The sequence below is a fragment of the Rousettus aegyptiacus genome, unplaced genomic scaffold (genome assembly GCF_014176215.1).
Source record: "Rousettus aegyptiacus isolate mRouAeg1 unplaced genomic scaffold, mRouAeg1.p scaffold_m13_p_8, whole genome shotgun sequence".
Taxonomy (NCBI): Eukaryota; Metazoa; Chordata; class Mammalia; order Chiroptera; family Pteropodidae; genus Rousettus; species Rousettus aegyptiacus.
The window spans coordinates 21,359,405-21,383,918 of NW_023416311.1; the positions used below are offsets into that span (position 1 = coordinate 21,359,405).

The 24,514-nt window shown below is 39.0% G+C and overlaps 1 protein-coding gene across 3 annotated transcripts in view; it reads left to right on the forward strand.

The window, feature by feature from the left end:
* Nucleotides 1-23,258, forward strand: part of TMEM248 (transmembrane protein 248) — a 40,611-nt gene extending 17,353 nt beyond the window's left edge. For all 3 annotated transcript variants that reach the window (XM_016138523.2, XM_016138522.2, XM_016138520.2), the window contains 6 exons: nucleotides 12,766-12,942; nucleotides 15,513-15,798; nucleotides 17,170-17,320; nucleotides 18,449-18,632; nucleotides 19,954-20,097; nucleotides 20,664-23,258. In XM_016138523.2, coding sequence (XP_015994009.1) covers nucleotides 12,784-12,942; nucleotides 15,513-15,798; nucleotides 17,170-17,320; nucleotides 18,449-18,632; nucleotides 19,954-20,097; nucleotides 20,664-20,684 — 945 coding nt within the window. In that variant the 5' untranslated portion in view covers nucleotides 12,766-12,783 and the 3' untranslated portion in view covers nucleotides 20,685-23,258. The remainder of the gene's footprint in view (nucleotides 1-12,765; nucleotides 12,943-15,512; nucleotides 15,799-17,169; nucleotides 17,321-18,448; nucleotides 18,633-19,953; nucleotides 20,098-20,663) is intronic.
* The last annotated feature ends 1,256 nt before the right edge of the window (nucleotides 23,259-24,514 follow it).

The following is a 24,514-nucleotide window of genomic DNA, read 5'->3' on the forward strand; positions in this document are numbered from 1 at the left end:
TGTGGTTACCATGTGCTTCCTATATACCAGGCAATGTTTACAACAGTCTATTTTAAGTTGATGTTCAAATAAGTTCAAACACATTCTAAAATCTCTACAATTTTTACTCATTCCTTCCATGTTTGTATTTTTGTCATTATTTTTTACTTCTTGTGTGTTTCATTAACTTATAGTTGTACTTACATATGATCTTCCTAGTTTTGCCTTTTAATCGTTGTACTAGTTTTATAGTCGGTTAATCTACTGCTTTTATTTTCTGTTTGCCTTTGTCAGTGAGGAATTTTTCCTCTCCTGTTTTCTTATTCATGTTATGTATTTATTTTTTAAAAAATTTTCTTAAGACTCTAACATTTTTTGTAATACTAGTTTAGTGGTGATGAATTCCTTTAGCTTTTTCTTGTCTGGGAAACTCTCTCTCCTGCTATTCTAAATGATAGCCTTGCTGAGTAGAGTAATCTTGGTTGTAGGTCCTTGCTTTTCATCACTGTAAATATTTCATGCCAATCCCTTGTAGCCTGCAAAGTTTCTGTTTAGAAAACAGCTTACAGTCTTATAGGATCTCCGTTGTATGTAACTAACTAACTGCTTTTCTCTTCTTTTAATTGCCTCTCTGTGTATTTAAGCTTTGGTATTTTAGTTACATGTGTCTTGGTGTGGGCTTCTTTGGGTTCATCTTGTTTGAGACTGCGCTTCCTAGACTTGTATGTAAGTCTTCTTCACCAGGTTAGGGAAGTTTTTCATCATGAATTTTTTTCAAATAGGTTTCCAATCCCTTGCCCTCTCTCTTCTTCTGGTACCCCAATGATATGGATGTTGGTACACTTGATGTGGTTTCAGAGGCCCCTTAAACTATCCTCATTTTTTTGGATTCTTTTTTTCTTTTTGATTTTCCAATTGAGGATTTCCTATTACCTTATCTCGGATCAGTTGTCACTTCATCTAATGTGCTGTTGAGTCCCTCTCATGTATCCTTCATTTCAGTTATTGTAGTCTTCATTTATAACTTTTTTTTTGTCTCCATTTTTATGTTTCTTATCTCTTTGTTGAAGGTCTCACTGAGTTCCTTTGTTCTTCCTCTAAGTTCATTGAGGATCTTTGTGACCAGATTTTTGAACTCTGCATCTGATGGGCTGCTCTGTTTTGTTTAGTTTTTTTTTTTTCCTTGGAGTTTTGCTCTGTTCTTTCATCTGGGACATGTTTGTTTGTTTTTTGTTGTTGTTGTCTCATTTTTCTGACTCTTTGTGTGTTACTATTTATTAGGTAGATCTACTACATCTTCCAGTCTTGCCAAAATTGCTTTTTGTTGTAGGGGTTCTGTAGGCGTTAGTGTCACAGTCTCCTTGGTTACCAGAGCTGGGTGCTCCAGGGGTGTCCCTTGTGTGGTTTGTGTTTGCCTTTTTATTGTAATTGAGCCTTGATTGCTGTTGGCATATCAGTGAGTGGCATTGACCCTCAAGCTGACTGGCCATGAGGGATAGCTGTGACTGCAGCAGATGACCTGTTGTGCGGGTGCTGACTCCACAGAGCAGGATTTGTTTTAGCAGGGCTCTAGTGCCCACTGAATCTGCCCTTTGGGTGTGTCATTTGTCAGTTTAATTCATTGGTGCTCTGGTGTGGTCTGAGGTTGGTTCCTGGGTGTATTGGTTCTGAGGAGTCTTGGGAGGGACTCTCGTGTAGGCCAAGATTAGCTGCTGCCTGTGTCTGGCTCCAGGACTACCTGGTAGGAGCTATAAAGCGATCTTTGGTTGGTCTCTGCCTACAATAGGCTTGGAGACACCTGGGAGAGGCTGGGCTGTGAACTGAAGTGGGCTGCCACGAGTTCCAGGCCTAGGGTTACTTAGCAACAGGCATGGCATGCTGAGGCCAGCTGCTGCTCCTCTGAGGTTTGTGAACCTTTGATAGATTTTAGTTAATTTCACAGTAGGAGCTGAGGAAGGCAGCCAGAAGAGGTTTGGTCGGGCATGTGACTCGAGCGGGGCCTCAGGGAATCACGAGGGCTGGACAAACCGTATTAGCCAGGTTAATGGCACTCATCTGCACCTACAGTGTTCTTGGGGGAATGTGCTCAACAAAAGAACAGTGGCAGCTGCCAGCACTTCCTCCCCAGAAAGAACTGTCCTGATTCCTGCTCCTCCAGCCCTCTCTGTGAACCTAGTTAGTTCAGCTCCTCCCTGTCTATCTCTGGCTTTTTGAACTGCTTCCCTGAGCTGGAGCTCAAAGTGAGCGAGTTTTTGAGAGAGATTGTGCGTGGTCCCTTTAAGACCTGCAGCGCATAGGTTTCCAGCAGCTCACCTCACTCAATTGCAGTCACCACTGGTTTTCAGAGCCACATGTTATGAGAGCTCCTTCCTGGCACTGGAGTCCTGGGTTGGGAAGCCTTGCGTGGGACTGGGACCCCTTGCTCAGGGGGGATCTACTCAGCTGGGTTCTCCCTCTCATTTCTTAACCACCACAAGAAGGTGTGAAGCCTGCCTGTTCTGCATCTCCTGTCTTCCTAGTCTCAACATGGCTTTTTCTTTATATTTTCAGTTATAAGACTTTTGTTCACCTCTTCAGGTGATTCTTAATGGTAGTTGTTATGTAACTTAGTTGCAGCTTTGACGTGGTCATGGGAGGAGGTGAGCACATAGTTTACCTACTCTATCATCTTGACCATAACACCTCTTAATGAATATCTTTTGTAGAGCAGAAATTCTTAATGAGGTCCAGCCTCTTATTTTTTTTCATGGTTGGTGTCTTTTGTGTCTTATCTAAAAAGGCATCACCAAACTCAAGCTCGTATAGGTTTTCTCCTATATTATCTTCTGAGTGCTTTATAGTTTTACATTTTATATTCAAGTTTGTGATCCATTTTGAGTCATTTTTGTGAAGGATGTAAGGTCTGTTTCCATATGGTTGTTGTTATTCGCTTGTGGATATCCGATGGTTGAGTACCATTTGTTCAAAAGACTTGTCTTTTACTTCATGGTACTAACTTTACTCCTTTGTCAAAGATCAGTTGACTATATTTCTGTGGGTCTATTTCTGGGCTCTCTATTCAGTTTAACCAATCTCTTTGTCTGTTCTTTTGCCAGTACCACACTATCTTATTTGCTGTGGCTTTATAGTTAGTTTCGAGGTCGAGTATAGACAGTCTTCTAACTTTGTTCCTTTCCTTCATTGTTGTCTGTTCTAGTTCTTTTACCTCTCCTTATAAACTTAAGAATAAGTTTGTTGATATCACAAAATAACTTACTGGGATTTTGATTGGGATTGCCTTGAAAGTCGAGAAGATCTGACGTCTTTACATATTGAGTTTTTCTATCCATTAACATGGAGTATCTCTCCATTCATTTAGTTCTTTGGTTTTATTTATGAGAGTTTTGTAGATTTTAATTTTAAATTTAGTTTATTCCTTGCTGGTATGTAGGAAAACAATTGATTTTTGTATATTAGCCTTGTATCCTGAAATCTTGCTATAATCACTCACTTTCTAGAATATATTTTAGTCTGTGTTTTAAGGCTGGATTCATTGAATCCACTCATTTAATGAACTGGCATTTTTAAATCACTTATTTTCTGTATAGATGTTGATTGTGCAGAGATTAGTAAGACATTATAGCTGTCCTTGAGAGGCTTACAACTTGGTTGGGAACATAGACATACACACAGGCAAATGTATTAAATTAAGGTGTTTCAGTCTCTATGTGCGAAATTTTCACAGAGTATAGTGGGGGGCATAAAAGTGAAAATCGTCACTTTTCCCTGAGGACTCGGGGAGGAGAAGCAAGGAAAAGTTTCATGGAGGAGATAACCCTTGAGCTGAGTTTTGGAAGAGGGTGGTGAAGTAGTGGGATGTGGGGATGTGGTTAATGAAGGTCAGGAGGATTAGTGGACTCAAAGGCTTGAAGCTAGAATATTTGCTAACGTATTCTGGAATTATAAGCAGTAAACCTTTGAATGTGTCTTGCCATTCTAAGGAGCTTGAACTTTATCCCTTGGTCATTTGGAGCACTGAGAGAGGGAATCAGTCACGTGATTAAATGCACATTTGGAAAAGTCACTTTGACAGCACATAGAGAATGGATTATTTGACAGGTAGTAGGAAGATCCAGTTGAGACTTGTAGTGATAGTTACCAAAAAAAGGATGATGTGAAAAGAAGGAAAAAAATGGCATAAGTGATAGAGGCTCTGTTCATCTCTCTGGCAACCAAATCAAAGCTGTGACAGAATCAAAGAGCGAGCAGCAAGGAAAAATCACCTGGGATCTAGATGAACAAGTTATACAACTAGGGAGAAATCCAAAAAATCACCCTGCAACAGCAGAAGATAGGACAGGGCAAGGATGCGGGGCTTCCCAGTCTTGAGTGGCTGAGTGAGATGGAGGCTGCAGCAACAGCAGACTCCTCTTAAAGGGGCCGTGACCACAAGAGGACTTTTTTGCTGTGTTGGACCTGCTCGCTCTGAGCACCAGTACCGGTTCGGCTGTGCTCAGGGGGACCAGAGACTTATGGGGAGACATTTTCAGAGTGAGTGCTGAGGGGAGACTCGCTCTGTATAGAAGCGCTGGCGGTGTCCATTGTTCCCTATTGAGCCTTCCCCTCTCCCAGTGCCCTGGACATAGCACCGCCATAGCTGTGACATCATCAAACTGGATAGCAACGGTCGCTATGGCCAGAGGATTCCCTGAAACACCGCGTACCCTTACTCGAGCCCCACCCAAGCCACATCTAGATATAGCCTCAGAGAGTCAGGTGCTCCTTGCTGAGCAGCACCTAAACTCACACTGGAGGCAGCTGGCCTCAGTTTCTGGTGTGGCCTTTTGAGGCAACTATAAGCACAGTATCTGTGGATTGCTCGCTGAATCTTAATAGGTGGCCCTGGAGGGGTAGAGGCTTTGGCCAAGTTTGGCTTGCAGCTGAACCCATCTAAGGACTGTATCACTGGACACCTACTTCACAAATCCACACTAATAAGACCAGGAGACCTAGGAGCTTTGCTTAGTACATAGAAACAGACGCGGAGGCAGCCAAAGTGGTAAGACAAAGAAGCAGAAACCATAAGAGAGAACAGGACAGAAGTCCAGCTATAATGGAATTTAACATATGCAGGTTTCAAAAACCTCGTTATAAAGATGCTCAATGAAATTTTGGTTAAATTCAATGAGAACTTCAACGAAGAAATAAAAAAACATAAAAATAAAAATGGAAATTATAAAAAGGAACCAGTCTGAAATGAAGAACATATTATCTGAGGTGAGAAGTATATTAAATGGAATAAACAAAGGAATCAAAGGAATAAACAATGAATAAAGAAAAGGACCAAATGTCCTATCTAGAGGACAGGAAAGCCAAGGACATGCAATCAGAATGGCAAGAGATAAGATGCCAAGACTATAAAAATAATTTAAGGAGCATATGAGACACTATGAAGTATCCAAATATCGGTCTGATCAGCGTACCTGAAGAAAATTAAAATGTTGAACAGCTGTTTGAAGAAATAATGATGGAAAATTTCCCTAATCTGGTGAAAGAAATGGACATAAAACCCCAGGAAGCTCAGAGAATTCTAAAAATCAGGGATCCAAAGAGGCCCACCCCAAGACACATCATAATGAAAATGCCAAAGATTTAATATAAAGAAAAAATATTAAAAACAGCAAGAGAAGAACAGATAGTTACCTATAAGGGAATACCTATAAGACTTGGCAGCTAATTTCTCAAAAGAAACTATGCAGGACAGAAGGGCAAAAAACATTTGACAGGATGAAGACCCAGGATCTACAACCATGAATCATTTATCGAGCAAAGCTATCATTTAGATTCGAAGGACAGATAAATAGCTTCCCGGACAAAAATAAGCAAAGGAATTTATTACCACCAAGCCAGTATTAAAGGAAATGTTGAAGTGACATCTTTAAGAAGAATAAATATGTATCAAGAACAGGAATAAAGAATGGTAACAACTACATTTCTATCAATAAGTACCTTAAATGGAAAAGAATTAAGTGGCTGAAAGGATAAGAAAACAAGACTCCTACATATACTGGCTATAAGAGACTCACTTCAGATTAAAAGGCACACACCGACTAAAAGGAAGGGGATGGAAAAAGATATTATTTTGATGGACCTAGAAGGTACTTAAGTCAGACAGAGAAAGGTAGACACTATATGATTTTACTTATGCGCAGAATCTAAAGAAAAAGAACAAACATCAAAAACAGACTCACAATTATAGTGGACAATTTGGTGATGGACAGAGGGGAGGGGGTTTGGGGTGCTGGGAGAATAGGGTGAAGGGTGAAAGTACAAATTAGTAGCTGATGGATGGTCACGGGGATGGAGAGCATGGCATAAGGTATGTAGTTAGCATTAATAGTTGGCTAGGTGGAGGTTCAGGGGAGGGAGGGAGCAATTTGGATCATTTTACAAACTATATAGCTGTCTAACCAATGTATTGTATACTTGAAACTAGTTAAAATAAATAAATTAATTTAAAAAACTTAAAAAGATGATGAGAACCTGCACTAAGGGAGTAGCAGAGGTGAGTATGGAAAGGAAGTGGCAGAAGTAAGAAATGTTAAAGGAGCTGAATAATTGGTACTTAGCAATTGATTGGATATGGTAGGCAAGGCAGAAGTCTAGGATGTTTTCCAGAATGCTAGATTAAAATGGAGAATACAGGAGGAAGAGTCAGATTGAGCAGAAAAGCAGGTGACTTGAGTTTTGGACATGTCGTAGAACAGATAGGTATAGAGATATTCAGTGGGCACTTGATTATAAAGGTCTTATGGCTATAAAGACATATAGAGGGCTGATACAATGATCAGTCTCTGTCATAGTACCAAGAAGATGGGACAGAGTAGGTGGATCTGAGATATATTTTAGAAAGAGAGCCAACAAAATTTGCTTATGGATTAGGTTGGTGGTCGTGTTGAGGTTAAGGAATGCAGTTAGTATGTTGAGAAATTTATATTCTGAAATGCTTACATTAGAAAAGAAGAATAAAAATATAACATTTCAACTGAAGAAGTCATAAAAACCAAACTGAATAAATCCAAAGAGAGCAAATGGAGAAAACCATAAAATAAATGTAGAAATTACTAAAAGGTGAAAGCATTATACAATCTACAAAACTAAATACTGTTTCTTTGAAAACACAAATATAATAAAGTTCTGGTAAGACTGATTAAAAAGAGAGAAGGCGAACATTACAAACATTTGTAATGGAAAAGAACATAACTACAAGTTACAAATTGAACAAATCAAAAAATAATACTGTGCCAGAAGTCTTAAAAATCAATATAAAATTGGCAGTTTCCCAGGATAATATATCGTATCAAAATTGACTCACTAGAAATAAGAAACATAGACTTATAGTCATAAAAAAAAAACATAAATAAGGAGTTCAGACAACCCACCAAATTACAAAACCAAACACAAATTTGATCTAGAAAGCATTCATTAAAATGCAACATTTATTTATAATGAAAATCTTATTGCAAACTTGAAATAGGGTACTTCCTTAATCTAGTGTGGGCTATCTATCAGAAGCCTTTTGTATATACCATATTTAATAGTGAGGCATTTGAAGCATTTCTGTTAAAGCCAAGTGTGAGGCAAGAATTCCTACTGTTATCACTTCTAGTCAAAGTAGTAAGAAAAAGAAAAAAATGAAATGAGAGCTAGAGAGGAAGAAACACAGTTATAGCTTGCAAACAATGGGCCTGTCCTCAACATCCAAGAGAAGCTACAAACAGGCTAATCAGAGTTTAAAAGATTTCAGCAAAGTGTCTGGAACCAAGGTTAATAAACAAGAGTATTGTTTTTTTTTTGAGAACAAATTCAATTTAATTTTTTCCCAGACGGCCACCCAACAATTCTAACACTATTAAACAACTCATCTTTCCCTTATTTACTTAAATGCTACTTTTGCTTATACAGTCAATATTCTTATAAATCTATAAACAAATGACTTATATTTACTCATATATTTACTGCTTGTAGTGTCCTTAGTTCCTTCCTGCAGATCTGGGCTTCCATCTGGGATCATATCCCTCCAGCTTGAAGAACTTCTTTTATTCTTTTAGTATTTCTTATAATGTGGATCTGGTGAAGACAAATTCACTTAACATTTACCTGAAAGTGTCTATTTTTGTTGAGTTTTGAAGAATGTAGTTACTAAGCATATAATTTTAAATTGATAGTTTTATTTTAAATTTAACTTTTAAAAATGCCTTCCATTCTTTTCTTTCTGATGAGAAGTCAGCTATAATTCTTACTTTCTTTTTTTGCCCTTATTTTGATGTATCCTTTTTCTCTTATTGCTTATAAGATTTTCCTTTTCATTTTCCTTTTCACTGTGATGTACCAATAGTGGATTTATTCATTTTTCCTGCTTAGGGTTTGCTAAACTTGAATATGTAATTAATATCTTTCATCTATTTTGGGAAATTCTTCACCATTATTTCTTGAAGTTTCTTTTGGCTCTAAGCATTGCATATCTGTAAGCACTTTCTCCATTTTCCAGACAACTCCCCATACCACTATTTACTCAGCAAAAGTATTGTGGAAGAAAATTGCTGTACAGGCAACATTAGCTCCAAATTTTGGGCTCCTTCGTATTCTTCTCCCACTATGCCAAACAACATACAGACTTTAAGGGTTCAGTTGGTTTCTACTTGTCTCAGCAAGCATCAGCTGCTTATTGTAGGGTTACTCCTCCACTTGTCTGTGCCACACAGTCTGTTGCTTTTGTATAAAGTAATAATAGGAAATGTAATTTTTAGAAGATACTATCAATGATACTTACTTAAGTTAGTATATGTTCGAATTAATGTAATGATACATAAAAGAGTTTTAAAAACATTGAAAAAGAAAAGTAGACCCAAATAAGCGGAGAGAGATACCATATTGATAGATTAGGAAACAATGTTGTAAAGATGTAATTTATTCCCCAAATTAATAGTATATTTGGTTCAATTCTGCATTAAAATTCAACAAGATTTTCCTGGGAACTTTACAATTGGAACCTAAAATGCATATGCCAGAGTAAAGGTCCAAGAATAGCCAAGCAATTTTTAATAATAGTAAAATGGAACACTTCTTGTAATAGAAAGCAAGATTTAAAAGCAAGGTACTGAGGTATGGTGAGATATATATAGTGATGGAACACAAGAAAAGGCCTAGAAACAAACCCATTTATATGGGAGCTTGTTATATATGAGCGATGGCATTACAAAGTCACAATCAGCACAAAACCAAGTTCAATAAATGCATTGGACAATTGGCCACCTGTATAAAAAAAATATTAAACTAGAAACCTACCCTGAGTATGGACTTCTAAATCAATTCCAAATAGTTAAGAAAGTAACAGTAGGAAATAAAACTATAAAACTTGTAGAGGAAAATTATGTAAAAAAAAAAATCTCTATGACATACAAAGATGGGAAGGAATTCATAAGTAAAATTCAAATACACAACTATAAAAGGAAAAGGCTATTTCTTGATAAATTTAAAATCAAAAACTTAAAACCGTCAGGGGAAGTACAAATCAAACCACTATGAGACAGACCACCTTATACCCACTAGGATGGCTATAATAAAAAAAGATAATATCAGGTATTGGTGAGTTTGTGGAGAAATTGGAGCACTCTGCACTACTGCTGGTGAGAGTGTAAAATTGGGCAGGTGCTTTAGAAAATAGTCTGGCAGGTCCTGAAAAGGTTAAACATAAGTTACCATATGACCCAGCACCCCTCCCCACCACCGCTCCAGATAGATAACCAAGACAAATGAAAGCATGTCTACACAAAAACTTACATACACAAGTTCACAATGGCTAAAATGTGGAAACCCAAATGTTCGTCAACTGATGAATGGATAAACAATGTTTATGAATAAATAAAATACTTCTTAGAATGGAATATTTTTGGCAATAAGTAGGAATGAAATTCAGACACATGCTACAACATGGATGAACCATGAAAACATGCTGCTAAGTGAAAGCAGTCATAAAATTTCACATCACATGATTTCATTTATTTGAAATGTCCAGAATAGGCAAATCTGTAGAGACAGAAAGTACATTAGTGCTTACCTGAGAGCTGGGGGAAATAAGGATTTACTTGCTGGGTAGTGTTGCAGGAAGCAACATCCAATGGAAGAAATTGAATGCTCACACAACTTCCTTAGAGGAAGGAGAATTTATTGGCCAGCAGAGCATGTGGGGTTAACACCATGCATGAGCTCACTTTGCTTAGATTTATTACAGTTTATATACCTCTGCAGTGTCCATACAAGGGGCATGTGATTCCTTTGTCTCTCACATGTGCCTCATGACTCAGGATGGGAGGGAGAGCTTTGGGTGGGGGCTGGAATTTTTCAGACCACTGGTTTTACAGGTTGTTTGTGTTGTGACATTGGCATTATCAGCACTGTTATAGGATTCTCGAACAGAGAGATGGGACATTGAAGCTGTAAGTAGGAAGCAGCGCTTATTAATGCTAACACCTGCTCAGCGGATTGTAGCCCCAATTGTAACATAACAAGTAGTTTTATAGTCTTGTTATTCCTACACAACTACAGAGATAAGGAACGTTAGTTGGTTGGCAAGCCATGAATCAACAGATGTGAGCTGGAGAGTCCTTGGGGTGGGGGAGGTAGTTATGGGAAAACATGTTAACCGGAGAGTCCTGGAACAGAGAGGAGGACAGTCAGGAATGGGCTTTAGCTGGCTGAGTCTGTTATTTATGTAAGCCCTTTCCTTTGTATTTTTCAGATGCCTCCTCTCCTCTCTTAGTATGAGGTTCCTTTTTGATATGATGAATATGTGTGAAAATTAATTACAGCGATGGTTGCCCAATTCTATGCATTAAATTATATGCTTTAAATGGGTGAATTACATGGTACGTGAATTAGGTCTTGAAAAAGCAGTTAAAAAAAATCAATACCCTTTCATATGGCAAAAGATACCATTAACCATATTAAAGAAAATCCACAGACATGGAGTAGTTATATGTAATATATAAAATTGGTAAAGGCTTAGTATCCACACTATAAAGAGAACTCCTAAACATTATTAAGAAGTAGCTGGATATCTTTCCAGTCTATGGCCAAAGATTCAGACAGTTTACCTAGGAAGAAATCTAAATTTAAAATAATGATGAGATACCATTTCACATCTATCTTGATCCAAATTCATATGCCTTAGAATATCAAGTGTTGGCACGTATGTTGGGAAATGAAGCGAGCCCCTTCATTGCTGGGGAAATGTTAACAAGTGCAACTTCCTTGGAGAGTAGTCTGACAAAGTCACATTCAGATGGAGTTGTGCCTCTCGTACCCGCTGCAGTGCCCTTTGTGAGTGAAATATGGAGAAGAAACCACTGGGCTCCTCAGTCCAGGATAACTCAACTGTAATCTAGTTGTACAATGTACAGCAGGTAAATTCAGTGGGCTAGATTTACATATATCAACAGAGATAATTCTCAGAATCTTCTTTTTCTCAAAGTTGAAAGCTGGTACAGATTTTTTTAAACTGCTTTTTTAGTGGTGATATAATCTGCTCATATATACAAGGGCTCATTATGTGCCAGCTACTGTTCTAGGGGCTTTATAACAGTGAACAAGACTGGACAAAATCTCTGCTGTCACAGAGCTTACAAATGAGAGATGAGAAACAGTAAACAGGTAGAAAATTAGTTGTATCCTTGACTGGCGTGAAACTGTGTGAAGGAACTAAAGCAGGAGACTAGGGCTTGAGGGTGGTCAGAGAAGGCCTGTCTGAGAAACTGTGTGTGAGTGGAGACCTGCATTTTAAGGAGCAAGTGTTTGGAAATTTTGGGGAAAGTATTCCAAGCATAGATAAAAGCCTTCAGATAGGACATGTTTAACAATTCCATGAAGAATAAAATATATTTAGCAAAAAAAGTGCAAACTTATGCTTTGAAAACTACAGAACGTTTTTGAAATGAATTAAAACCTAAATAAATAGAAGGATATCCCAAGTTCGTGGACTGGAAACAATATTGTTAGGATGACAAAACTGCCCAAGCTCTATTCCACAGATTCCATGCCACCAAAGTCCTAAGAGACCTCCTGGCAGAAATCAAAAAGCTGATGCTGAAAAATAGCAAGGCCAGTGTGGTCAGAGTTCAGTGAGGGAGGAGGAGAAGTTGGTGGAGATGTAAGTCATTAGGGTTGGCAAGGTTTTCAGGTCATGAAACCTCCTCGTAGACCCTAATAGGGAGCTGTCGCCGACCTTATACTAGGTCCAGTGGTAAACCTTAGAAGGGCTTTAAGCAGGGGAGTGATAAAATTCAGCATTTATCGAGTGGTTCTCGGTGCTTTGTGCTGGAATGGGCGTGTGAATGGCAGTGAGTAGGACAGAATGTTCAGTAGATAGAATTAAGCTTTTTAGTGGTAGGAAATGAGAGCATCCTCAGTTTATTTTTGTTCACGTTGGCATGTGTTTGTGTCACATTACTAAACTATTAAACATTTTTTAAGTAACATGGAAGTAGCACGTTGTTAATTATAGAATAATTAGAAGATTAAACCGAAAGGGAATATATGTATCTTTCAAGATCTTATCACTTGGAAATAACGACAATTAACATTTAATTTTTCTAGCTGCTGTTTTGGAGATTTATGATCAAACATTGCTCAAGTTCAATAATGAGTGACCACCCTTACCCCCCAACACTGTGAAAGGAAACAAAAGTGAGAAGCATAGATTTTCTTTTGGCAAGTCAGTCCACGGGTTTTCTGATTAATTTCTTTCAGGTGGAGCTGATCAGAATAATGTTCAACACCAACCCCTTGGATAACTTGAAGCTATATATCAGCAGTCGGCCCCCTCTGGTGGTCTTTATGATCAGTGTAAGTGCCATGGCAATAGCTTTCCTGACCTTGGGCTATTTCTTCAAAATCAAGGAGATTAAGTCACCGGAAATGGCAGAGGTATAGTATATTCTCTAAGTTCTCCTAAGACTGGCTGGGAAAATACCTTTGGGCTCTCCACACACTTTTCTTTGGTTGTGACTTTTTTATCACAGTGAGAAAGGTCAGTGTTTATTCAGATATTTTTGTCTTTCATCTCCCTGTGACTCACTTCCTTAGGAAGTTTCTAGTCAGGTAGGTATTGATTTAAGTGATGCTGCCAGTTTCACTTAGACTATTTCAGCAATGAAGCAGGTATTTTGGAAAGTGTATTGTAAAATGTTTGCATCAAGATCTAGCTTCTTTTATTAGCTTTTTGAAGTTCTTAAAACCTATAAACATTTGTTATTTTAAAGCCCCATGTCATTTTGGAGTTTTATCAGCTATATGGATAGCTTTTTCATTGGAAAAGAAGGGATCCTAATAACATTAGAAAGCAGGTTCTTATTTCCAAATATATTTGTCCTTTTTTATCAAGGAAAACTTCAGTTATCTACGACCTTACCTTCTAGATTTTACATTTATGTCCATTTAAATTAATTATTAGGGCATTGCTCTTTTTTAATCCTTAATCTAGGCACATAATGGTTTGAACATTCAAAATGCAGATCTGAAATGATGTATCTTTACATATCAGAAAATAATAAAAAGTTAATAATTCTTATTTAATAGAGGTGAATCACAATGCTACCTATTAATGTATTTTACATGTTAGAAATTATACTAAATTAATGATATGATGAATTTACTGGTGGATAAGGTTTCTTTCAGGACAGATTGTCTGAGTGACTCTTACACTTCTTGTGTATATTCATTGGTGGGAGTGAGATGGGAGTAGAGATTTGAATTACATTGTTGCTGCAGTGGAGGAGAGGAGAGTTCTACTCAGTGAAAAGGGGTCATGGCTTTGTCTTGTGCTCTGTGGCATTCAAGATCATAGGTGGTCATGGCAGGAGGGACTCCTTCACATATGAACTCCTTAACACAGTTAAAGTAACAAGTTTTAGCTGTTTCTACCACAGAACCTTTTCCAAGAGTTTCTTACCAGCAGACATAGTGGCTGGCTTAATTTTCCCTCTTTTCTGACCCTGTCTGAATCTTTAAAGGTTGTGGAAACGGGCTGTACCCACATGAGGGCTGAAATGAACATGCTAGTCACAACCAAAGCTCTATAGCATCCTGGCATTGCTTTTTCAAAAGAGCTCGAGTCCATGTTGAACACTCACCCAAGGCCAATGGTAAAGTTGCAGCCTGGAAAATTAGCCCTTAAATCAAAATGGGCTTGATATTGGCTTTGGCAGACTGTTCAAATTGGGCCGCAGTCCCTAGTGCCAGATGCTACAAAACTTTGGTTATTTTAATATTATATTAATTTAGTGATTTTATTTTCAAGTGAGGATCATAGGTATATGGGAAAAGTTTGGTGCTGTGAGTCAGAAAATTTAATCCTGATTCTGCTTTCAGTTGTGGAGTTGGAGAGTATGTAATTTGCTTTGGGCCTTGGTTTCCTTGTATCTAGAATATGAAGGGATGAGACTAGAATGTTCATTTTCAGCCCTGAGGTTCTTAAATGGTCTGCTGAGTTTGTAGGTGTTAGGGAAATGTAATTTGATACATCTAGTTGCAGTCTTACTAAATGGCATATACTGATGCTGTAGAAATAGACTCGCTTGACTGCTTGGGGATTGCTCAAATGGCATTTAATTAATGCAAGTGTAAGTATAATTGTAAGTGTAACTTGGTTTGGCAACTTTCTAGATGAATGTTGCTTGGGAGAAAGAAGATATATGTAACACCCTAGGTTAGGTGTGTTGTTCTTTCAGCATGAATTCATCTTTGGATTTCTACTAAAATTAAAATAAATCCTAGTGGGTACTTTACTATGTTGATATCAATTTAACCATGACATAATAAGCTGTATGTGTTATTAAAACTGCTTATGATTTAAACCATCAATACAGGCAGAGTGTATATTAAGAGAAGCCTGAAAACATCTTTTCTCCCTTTTGAAATTGTTGCTGTTCTAAGGTAGCATCCAAGGTCCATCATGAGAGGGAAACAGCCCCTTGAGTATTGGTATTTACTGTTTCACATTCTCAAGACAGAAAGCAAGGTGTATAAAATTGACTTTTTTTAGGAATTATTTTGAGGCAGCCTTATTTTTAAAAAACAACTAATGGCAACTGCTAAATGAGTTTGGATTAATGCTTTTCATGTCTTACTGCTTTTGTTCAAGCTTTCATTTCAAGTTTGATTCTGAGGCTAAGTCATTTTCTATAAGTATAATATACCTTTTTGTTTTTTAACGTATTTTCTTGAATAATTTGGTTTAATCTTACAGCTTATTTAATATCATGCTAATGAAGAGTTCATATTTAAGATTATTAATATAAGAGTGGCTGGAAAACCATATTATTATGCCAGTGCAAGAGGCTGATGGCTGTACTGTCACTGTTGTTCTAAATGATTGACTCTGAAGTGTAGTGTCCCCATTGTGGTGTGATGTCACCTTAAGGGTCATGGCTATATAATTGCAGTGGTAGCACTTTCAGACTGCTCACACTTGTTTCTCTGTTTCATTTTTCCTGAAGGATTGGAATACTTTTCTTTTGCGGTTTAATGATTTAGACTTGTGCGTATCAGAGAATGAAACATTAAAGCATCTCACCAATGACACCACAACTCCGGAAAGCACAATGACCAGCGGGCAGGCCAGAGTGTCCACCCAGTCCCCACAGGCTCTGGAGGATTCAGGCCCCGTTAACATCTCAGTTGCAATCACGCTTACTTTGGACCCACTGAAACCATTTGGAGGATACTCTCGCAATGTCACTCATCTGTACTCAACCATTTTAGGGCATCAGATTGGACTTTCAGGTATGTGAGTGTTAGCCATTTTCCTTTCAGACTTTCTCAGGCAACAACTATTACAAGACAGAGTATTAGCAGTGTATAGTTTTATTTATCAGACTTTTTAATATTTTTGCACATGCCTCCCCTTTTGTTGAGTTTTAACTAATTGCAGTCAAGAAGGAACCATTTCTACTATACCTTCACTTAATATAGTGCTTGGCACGCAGTAGGCTGTCAATTAAAAACCTGTAAGTGTGAGACACTGGGAAGAAACTATAAGGTATATTTCTGGTCTTAGTGTTTACAAGCATAAAAATTATATTCAGGTTTATCATGATGGAGATTGCAATACATACTACAAATATCACTATTGGTCTACAAATTTCTGAGTGCCTACCATTAGCTCATCACTGTGCTAGGTGCTGGAATGAACTAGAAAAAGCCTGAGATCTGATCTTTTGGCATTTTGGGATTATGGAAGTGACAAGGATACTATGAATTAATATTTATCAAGTACTTTCAGTAGTTCTTTGCACAAAACCAATGCTATATAAGTGCTTGACACCTGTAAAAGATTGGGTAGTGCCTTTTGACCAGTACTAAACTAAACCCATGACAAGACTCTGAGTGGTTCAGGACAGAGTTGAGAAAGTGGTGGAAGCTGAAAAAGCTTTATGTTGGAGGCCTGGGCCTTGGAAGAATAATCGGTGGTTCATTGGTTACCAAGAGCCTTTGAAAGCTCTTAAAGAAGTTGGGAGCACCTGCCAGCCTTATCTTGGCTGTTGCAGGCGAGAGCTCTTCCCTTGGAAATAAGGTAAGCTCAATTTCTGCATTTTCCATATTGTGAGTAGACCTTTCTCTGTGGTGTTGGAATACCTTGGTTTTCATTTAAGCTTCATCATTTACCTGTCCCATGACCTTTCTTAAGTCTGTGAGACCCTCTGATCCTCAGTCTGCTCATATGTAAAAGGGGAGCAGTAACACTTTTTTGGTCATGTTTGTGGGATAGTGGTACATTTTAAGTGTAGTAATAAATATAAAAGTAGTTTGAAAATAGAAAGAGTCATGTGCAAATGCTAAAACAGTAGTGATAACAACTCACCTGTCCCCAAGCTGTCCAATGAGGCACTGCCTGGGACCTTGTTTGGCATCCCAAGCCCTGGCTGAAAGTGGCCCCTCTCCTATTGTCATTTGGTGGCTCTGCCAGGTGAGCAGACCTCAGAGTCCAGCTCAGAACTGCTATTGTTCCTGAAAATTCCTCAGGAGTCTTGTTTCTGTGGACTGATAAGTGATTCCTGCATGGGTTTGATTTCAGGATTCATTCAAATCCCAGAGAATAATAATTATATGGATTCTTGCCTTTCTTTACCAAAAAAAATGATTTCTCTTCCACAGGCACAGAAGCCCATGAGGAGATAAACATTACCTTTACTCTGCCTACAGCTTGGAGCTCAGATGACTGTGCCCTTCATGGTCACTGTGAGCAGGTGGTGTTCACAGCCTGCATGACCCTCACAGCCAACCCCGGTGTGTTCCCTGTCACCGTGTAAGTGGTTTCCTGAGCCCAGCGATGTGTGCGAGAAGCTCCATTTATCATGAATATGATGGGATGCTTCAGCAACAAATTCTCAGGATGACTTGCATTGCATTACTTCACTTGGACCTAAGGAATTCTTTAAGTTTAATTTGGAATTCTAAGGTAGAACCCCTGCATGTAAATAGCAGAAAGTTAGTTCCTCAGCTGTCATTGCCTGTTCTTATGCTGCCTTTCCAGTTGGTAGAAGCGCATTGCAGAAAAGATAAGGAAGAGTGGATCCTGTGACCAGAACAACCCATAATTAAAGCTCCCAAAAGATAAAAGTTTTGTTCATCTCCATTATCCAGAGTTATTTTTCAAATTGAGAGTATAAATCGAACCTTATTTTCCATGAAACAGTTAACTGTTTCTGAAACTTTTGCTTCATATTTTTTGAGTAGCCATCAGTGTTACTGCTTTACCTTTAAGGGTTTGTTTTGTTTTGTTTTGTTTTGCCTCTCCTTTTTCTCTAAAGGAGATAAAAGATCTATAAATGAATGAAATACATAAATGTAGGCTATTTTTAAAAATTCTCTGGTGAATCCTTTTTCAATAAGAATAAGAATAAGAAACTGGGAAGAAATTATAAGGCCTATTTCTGGTCTTAATATTTTCATCCCAGCGTTTATCTGTTTTAGACATTTGGAGGTTTGTAGGACAAGAGCAGATAGGTTAAACATTATTTGCTGTTGGTTATAGTATCTGATGAGAAGTTAGTATGTTAAACTTCCTGTTGTGACTAAGAATTTAGACAATTTGAGAAAATGAGCTTGAAAGGAGCAGGTCCCTCTTTGGCCACATCATATGTGAGAGGATCATGGGATGAATTCTGAAGACAAAAATATAACACCCATAATCCTAAATGTCGAATGCCTGTTTCTTACTCTTGTATGTTTATTAAATAAAAAATAGATTAATTTTTTAAAAAAGTCTCTGAACTAAAAGCATAATGGTATGTTATCTCAGAGAAACATGTATGTCTCTTATTTCTCCTTTCCACATGTGTGGCTGTGGTCATGTTGGGCCAGGGGCTGTGGGGAAGATACAGTAAATGTCTCAGGCCACTGAGCACATGTCTTTTCCTCTTTTCCCCTGCAGACAGCCACCACACTGTGTTCCTGATACATATAGCAACGCCACGCTCTGGTACAAGATCTTCACAACTGCCAGAGATGCCAACACCAAATATGCTCAAGATTATAACCCTTTCTGGTGTTATAAGGGAGCCATTGGAAAAGTCTATCATGCTTTAAATCCCAAGCTTACAGTTATTGTTCCAGACGTAAGTGAGAAAATCATGCATGTGTGTGCGTGCATGTGTGTGTGTCTGTCTGTCTCTTGTCTGTCTACATGAGCTGCGAGAATAGGTCCTGTTTACATGCTTGGGTTAGCGTAGCCCATGCCATTCTGGATTTCTAGCTGAGTTGAAAGACTAGTTGGAGTGATGGAGACTTAGAAACCTGTTTCTGTTCTTCGTTTTGTGCTTTGTTCAGTAGTTATTTTTTGAGCAGCTGTTGTGTGCCTAACCCACAGGGGTTATAAGAGGCGCTTGTACAGTCTTAACTCATGCACTCATAGGAGAATATTTGGTTAGTGTCAGTATGAGCAGTAAGTAGTTTGGAATTCAGAAAGGCAGAGTAAATAGGAAGAGATGAATCTGGATAGATTTGAGCACCAAGTATGATTTTGCTTAAGGAGGAAGACACTGTAATCTGGAGTAGTGGACATGCTATTTTAGCTTCCTGCTTACACTTGCGCCCACTTTTTACAGATTGCACTGTTTTTTTTTTTTTTTAAATGCCTTTTTCTTCCTGTCAGTATATGTTAGGTGGATTTCTTTTCTTTTGCCTGTTCCTTTTCCCTTTTCTGCAGAGAAGTAAGCAGTGGAGATCAGGTTGGATGGTGGGCTGAGGGTAAGTTCCAGAAAGCCCTTTGTCTTTTGCCGAAGCATCTAGACTTTCTCCTCAGAGGAGGCAGTCACTGCCTGCACTGGAGCTGTAGGGGGTTTGTAAAGCAGTACGTTAGCAAGACTTGGTCTGCCCACCTGATGTTGTATGGCCTGGAGATGTGGAAAGGAAAAGGAATGGAAGCATGGCCGCGATTGCTCAACAACTGACAGGGCCTGGCGATTGATTGCATGTGGGAGGTCAAAGACATTTTCATCTATGAACTTGTTGGAAAAAGGCAGAAGGAAGGAAGCTGCCTCTGGAGAGAAGTGATACAGACGCCTTCCGAATGGGGGAGTGACAAGGGGTTAAGAACACAGGCATGACACCCTGAGGGCAGTCAGAGAAAGAGGAGGTGGGGGTCAAAGGCCCTGGGTCTCTGAGGCCTTTTTGGGGGTGGGGGGTTGTTCAGGTAATGTGGAGTACAGGAGCCAGGACATAGGACTACTTTAGGAAGTGGGGCTGGTCTCAGGAACACCACATCTTCACATAATGAGATCCAGCTTTAATAGTTTAGAAGACAAAAGGGGAAACCTGTTTCTGTTTAAGAATTAAATTTGAGGCAAGTCTGGAAATTGTGAACCCGTTTCCAGACACCCAGCATAAAATCTTGCAGTAACCTAAAGCAGATGTTTCTGGTCTATTCTCTTTATCTAGGATGACCGTTCATTAATAAATTTGCATCTCATGCACACCAGTTACTTCCTCTTCGTGATGGTGATAACAATGTTTTGCTACGCGGTTATCAAGGGCAGACCCAGCAAATTGCGTCAGAGCAGTCCTGAATTTTGTCCTGAGAAGGTGAGCCGTGGATGGGGTCCGGCCCAGCATTTGGCTAGTGTACAGAACATCTCAGTCCTTATTACATTGATTGTGGGTGGCAGCTTTTCTTCAAAGGAATTAGCTCCTGTCATTTTATCAGAAGTAGTCTACCCTCAGCCTAAATTATAGTGTTGGGTTTTCAACCACCCATACACCCAAACCTTAACTATAAAAGGCACGGACTGTAGGAATTGCTCTCAAATCCCCACTGGGAAGCAGCTGTCCCTGGAGAGGTGCCTCTGATTCACTTCCATCAGCTTGAGAAATTATCTCACAGAATGCTGATCAAGGTTTCAAAACAGTTAACTCTGTCTCAGCACAGTGGTTCTACTAGATTGGTTGCTTTTGGCAGGAGACTTGTAGATTTCTGTTCATTCCCTCCTAGATGAGATTTCTTTCTTAGGGTTTTAATTCTTCTGCTGGACAGATGCATGCCTGTGGCTCCCTGATCTTGGGTGAGGATCAGAGCCCAGACAGAGTGCCAGTGGGACTGAGCTACCTGGGCTTCGCTGTGTGACTGGATTGCTTGTCTCACTCTCTTCTAGGTGGCTTTGGCTGATGCCTAATCCCACGACCGCCTGTTTTCTGAGAGAGACTGAAATAAGCTGTAATCATTGCCTGCTGATGCCAGCCTGGGCCTGGACACTCTGTGAATACTTTATCTTGCAATGTTGGGTTATTCCAGCCAAAGACATTTCAAGTGCCTGTAACTGATTTGTATATATTTATAAAAATCTAATTAGAAATTGGTCCAGTGATGCATGTGCTTTGCACCGGGTGCAGCCTGAACCCTGCAGCCTCTCCTGGGGACTTGGTGGGATGATGATAAGCAGTGCCAGCGGCAATCCCTGACCTCCTTGCATCCGAGCGGGCTGTGCTGTCTTTACCAAGGTCACAGGGTGTTTCATTGCTGATGGGGTTGAGGTTTGCTTTGGTTCGGAACAGTTAGCACCTTTGACATGCTATTGCATTTCCCAAGCCACCACTCCATTTTGTGGATTTATGTGTCTGGCTTAATAATCATAGTAACAACAGTAATATCTTTTTCTCCATTTTGCTTGCAGGGAAACATACTTATCTTTCTATGTTTTCTTTCCTTTTTTTTTTTTCTTGGAAAAAAATAAAAATAGTCACATTTTACTACTGCCCTAGTTAGGACAAACTTGTGCTTTCATCTTGAGTAAAGATCTATGGTAAAGATCTAAGTTTCATTTCCACATGGATGATGAGGAACCTGATCTTTTGGAATTGAGTTGGCACAAAATGTTCCACTGTCTTTTTCTCCTCTGTTGTCCCTTCCCTCTATTATAAAAGTAAAGCAGCTTCCTCACTCAGAAGAGCTTAACAATTAAGTAAATATCTCTAGAGTAGGGTAAAAATTAGCTATTCTGTTTTCTGGAAAGCAGATGACAATATGGAAAGAAAGAATGATGATTTAATCTAATAGTTGTGAAAAGATTTCATATTTTCTTTGAAGAGGGAGTGGTTTTTCTTCCCTTTTTTTTGTATTTATTTCTACGCAATTAACATTATCAGAGGAAAATGACAACTAGTAGATCAGTGCCATTACAAAAATGATGCTTGGAAAATGTGAATGAAAGCAATTCTGATTTGCTATTTGTCATGAAAACCCACATTTTCCTTTCCTACATTTTGATGATTATTTCCTTTACCCCTTTTTCCTTCTAATCCATCTTTATTTAAAAACAAATTTCACATTATCTTTTCTAGTCTTTACTTGTTACTTGTCTTCCTACTCTTTTTCTTAAGTTTTTTTGCTTTAGTAGCTCATTGTCACTAATGACTTCTGCATTCTCGCAAGCAAAGGCAGAGTAGAAGGGCAAGTAAAATCTTGAACATGACTGTTAGTACTTCTTTCCCTTAACTCCAGGTCTGTATAGTCTGTTCTAAATTAGAGTTAGAGATTGGCCTAGAATAGTCACATTTTAATACTGTTTTTATCCCAGGCATTCTTGAATGGAAAACAACTGTGGGCTTTCACTGAAGATTGTTAAAATAATCATCTTAGTAACTTGATGTGTAAATATATATTTTTTTCTTTCAGTACATTTCAAGCACAGTAATCATACTTGTCTATCCAGATGTTTGACGTGAGTTTCTTACATGATGCATGGCTAACTCGTTAATTTAGTTTTCTCTTCAGAGACTATGAGACTCTTAGGAGACAAGATTGAGAAAGTTGTTGGGCCTTTAGAAACACCAATATCATTAAGACCAACAGATTTTAGGTTAAGTTGCTACTGACGTAATAAAATCCCAATGAGTGACATTCTATGGATAGATTTACAACTGGCAGAGTAAGGAGAAAGATAGATTGAAAAAGTCAGTTCCACTGATTTGTTCAATCCAGCATGTTGCTAATATTACCCTTGTTTTAATTCTAGGGAATGGCTAGAATCTGTAGCCAGGGGAGGAAGCACACTGCTAGGCTTGAGGAAAGAAAGAACCAAAAATGCCTGGACACACACTTAAAAATCTAGCATTTACTCTGGTAGGTAATTTTCAAGAATCTTGTGGAAACTCAGCATCAGTCAGGTGTATAAAGGAAGGCTGGGGCAGAGGGGTGGCCATGGACCTGGGTAAAGAGGTCTAGGACCTGAAGAGACTTACTTCCACTGGGTCTCAGGAGGTCCAGGGGACCTGTTGCTGTGGGGGCACTTACAGACAAGGCCCAGTCCTCTGCAGTGTCTTGATGGGGGACCTCAGGATTGGAAGAGTGTCACAGACAGGGCCCATTTGCCATTGAGGAGTGAGGCCTCATGGGATGAGCAACTTACTATTACAGTGGTTGTTCCAGATCATATTGATCTCTTTTCCTTTTTCCTTTTGTCCTTTCACTGTGTGACTTGAATCAGTTTTGATTCTATTTGTAAATTTTTCTCATCATTAAGAACCTGTCATTTCTGTTGCATTTTCTTTGGTAGTCTGTAGGGATTTAGCATCCTGGTTTTTCAACCTTCCTGTAGGTACTGTGCAGTTACGAGGGCCAATGGATCCATTTCACTTATCTTGCTGCATGATGGTCAGTAGCTGATCTGTTATGCCATTCACTCCCAAATTAATTTTCCGTGTTTGAAATATGTGCATATGTACTTTATAGAATAAAACATCTGAATTTATTTGCTATGTCTCTGTTTTCTCCTGTCTGATGTGTGTTTTTTAGAGAACATACATGATAAGTAATTGAGGGTTTTTTACAAGCTTTTCTTTCAAAGTTTCACCTATCATCAGGATGAGGGATGAGCAGTGTTTCCTATTTAGCTGGCCTCACCAAGCAGACGGATCTTCTCCCTGACAGCATGAACCTCTTTTAGTGTATTGGACCAACAAGGCTTGCAGACCTGACCCAGGTCCTGCTCAGAATAAATAAGTGACACAGACCAGTAGTGAGCATATGAATAGGTATGGGAGTGTAAAGACACCCTTCTCAGTTACATAAATCCTTCATGCATACCTGGCCTGAGTTACCAGAAGCAGACTCCTTGCTGAATCTGCCTTACTCTGTTACAGAGTTCCCCGATGTACTAGACTTCCTTTGCCAGGACACTGCATCCTCTATAGTTATTTGTAGAGTGATTTATAAAGGAAGGTCATGTTCCGTAATGTGAATTCTTCCCAGTTCCAATGGTCAGAGGCTTTATGGACCTTCCCTCCCCAGCAGGTGCCGGGGTCTTAGAGGTCAGTCTCAAGGTACTCTGATAGACAGGATACCTCCATGAGCTCTTTGTTTCTACCTGTTTCACCTCTTCCTGCCTTCTCTCTAATGGGTCGAACACTATACTGGCAACACTTAGTACCATTCACTGTTCTCTCTTTGTACTCAGATGTATGTAGTGTTTTATCTCCATCACAGTGCAGAATCCCTTGGAGAATAAGAGCTCATTTCTGTCTTCTGCACAGTCTATGTAAAAATCCGACATGTACCAAGTCCTCAAGTCAAGTCAGAGATAGTGCTTTAAAACAGTTTCTTTTTCCTGGTGGGCATACTGTGCTTGAAGTTCCTCAGACACACATAAAGCAAGGAACACAGAAAAAGCAGAAGGAATGCACAGACCAGAGGCAAGCTGTGGAGTCCAGTCAAGCTCATCGTGAACTTATTTACCATCTCGCAGAAACTTTCCTTGCCTTATCTATGAGCGACCCCCTTTTTTTTCCCATCTCTGAAGACCCCAAACTCATACCATGCTAGTTTTTGATTACTGGAAAACTGGAGTGGTTTGACCTTTGCAAAAATAGATGGCAAGTCAATTGCACTATGTCTAAGGGGAGGAAAGGGATTGAGTTTTGACTTTGATATTATTCTTACTCACTCAAGAACAAATATTTCTGGGGTTCCTTGTAAGAGCTATCACTATTCTAGGAGCTAGGGGTACAA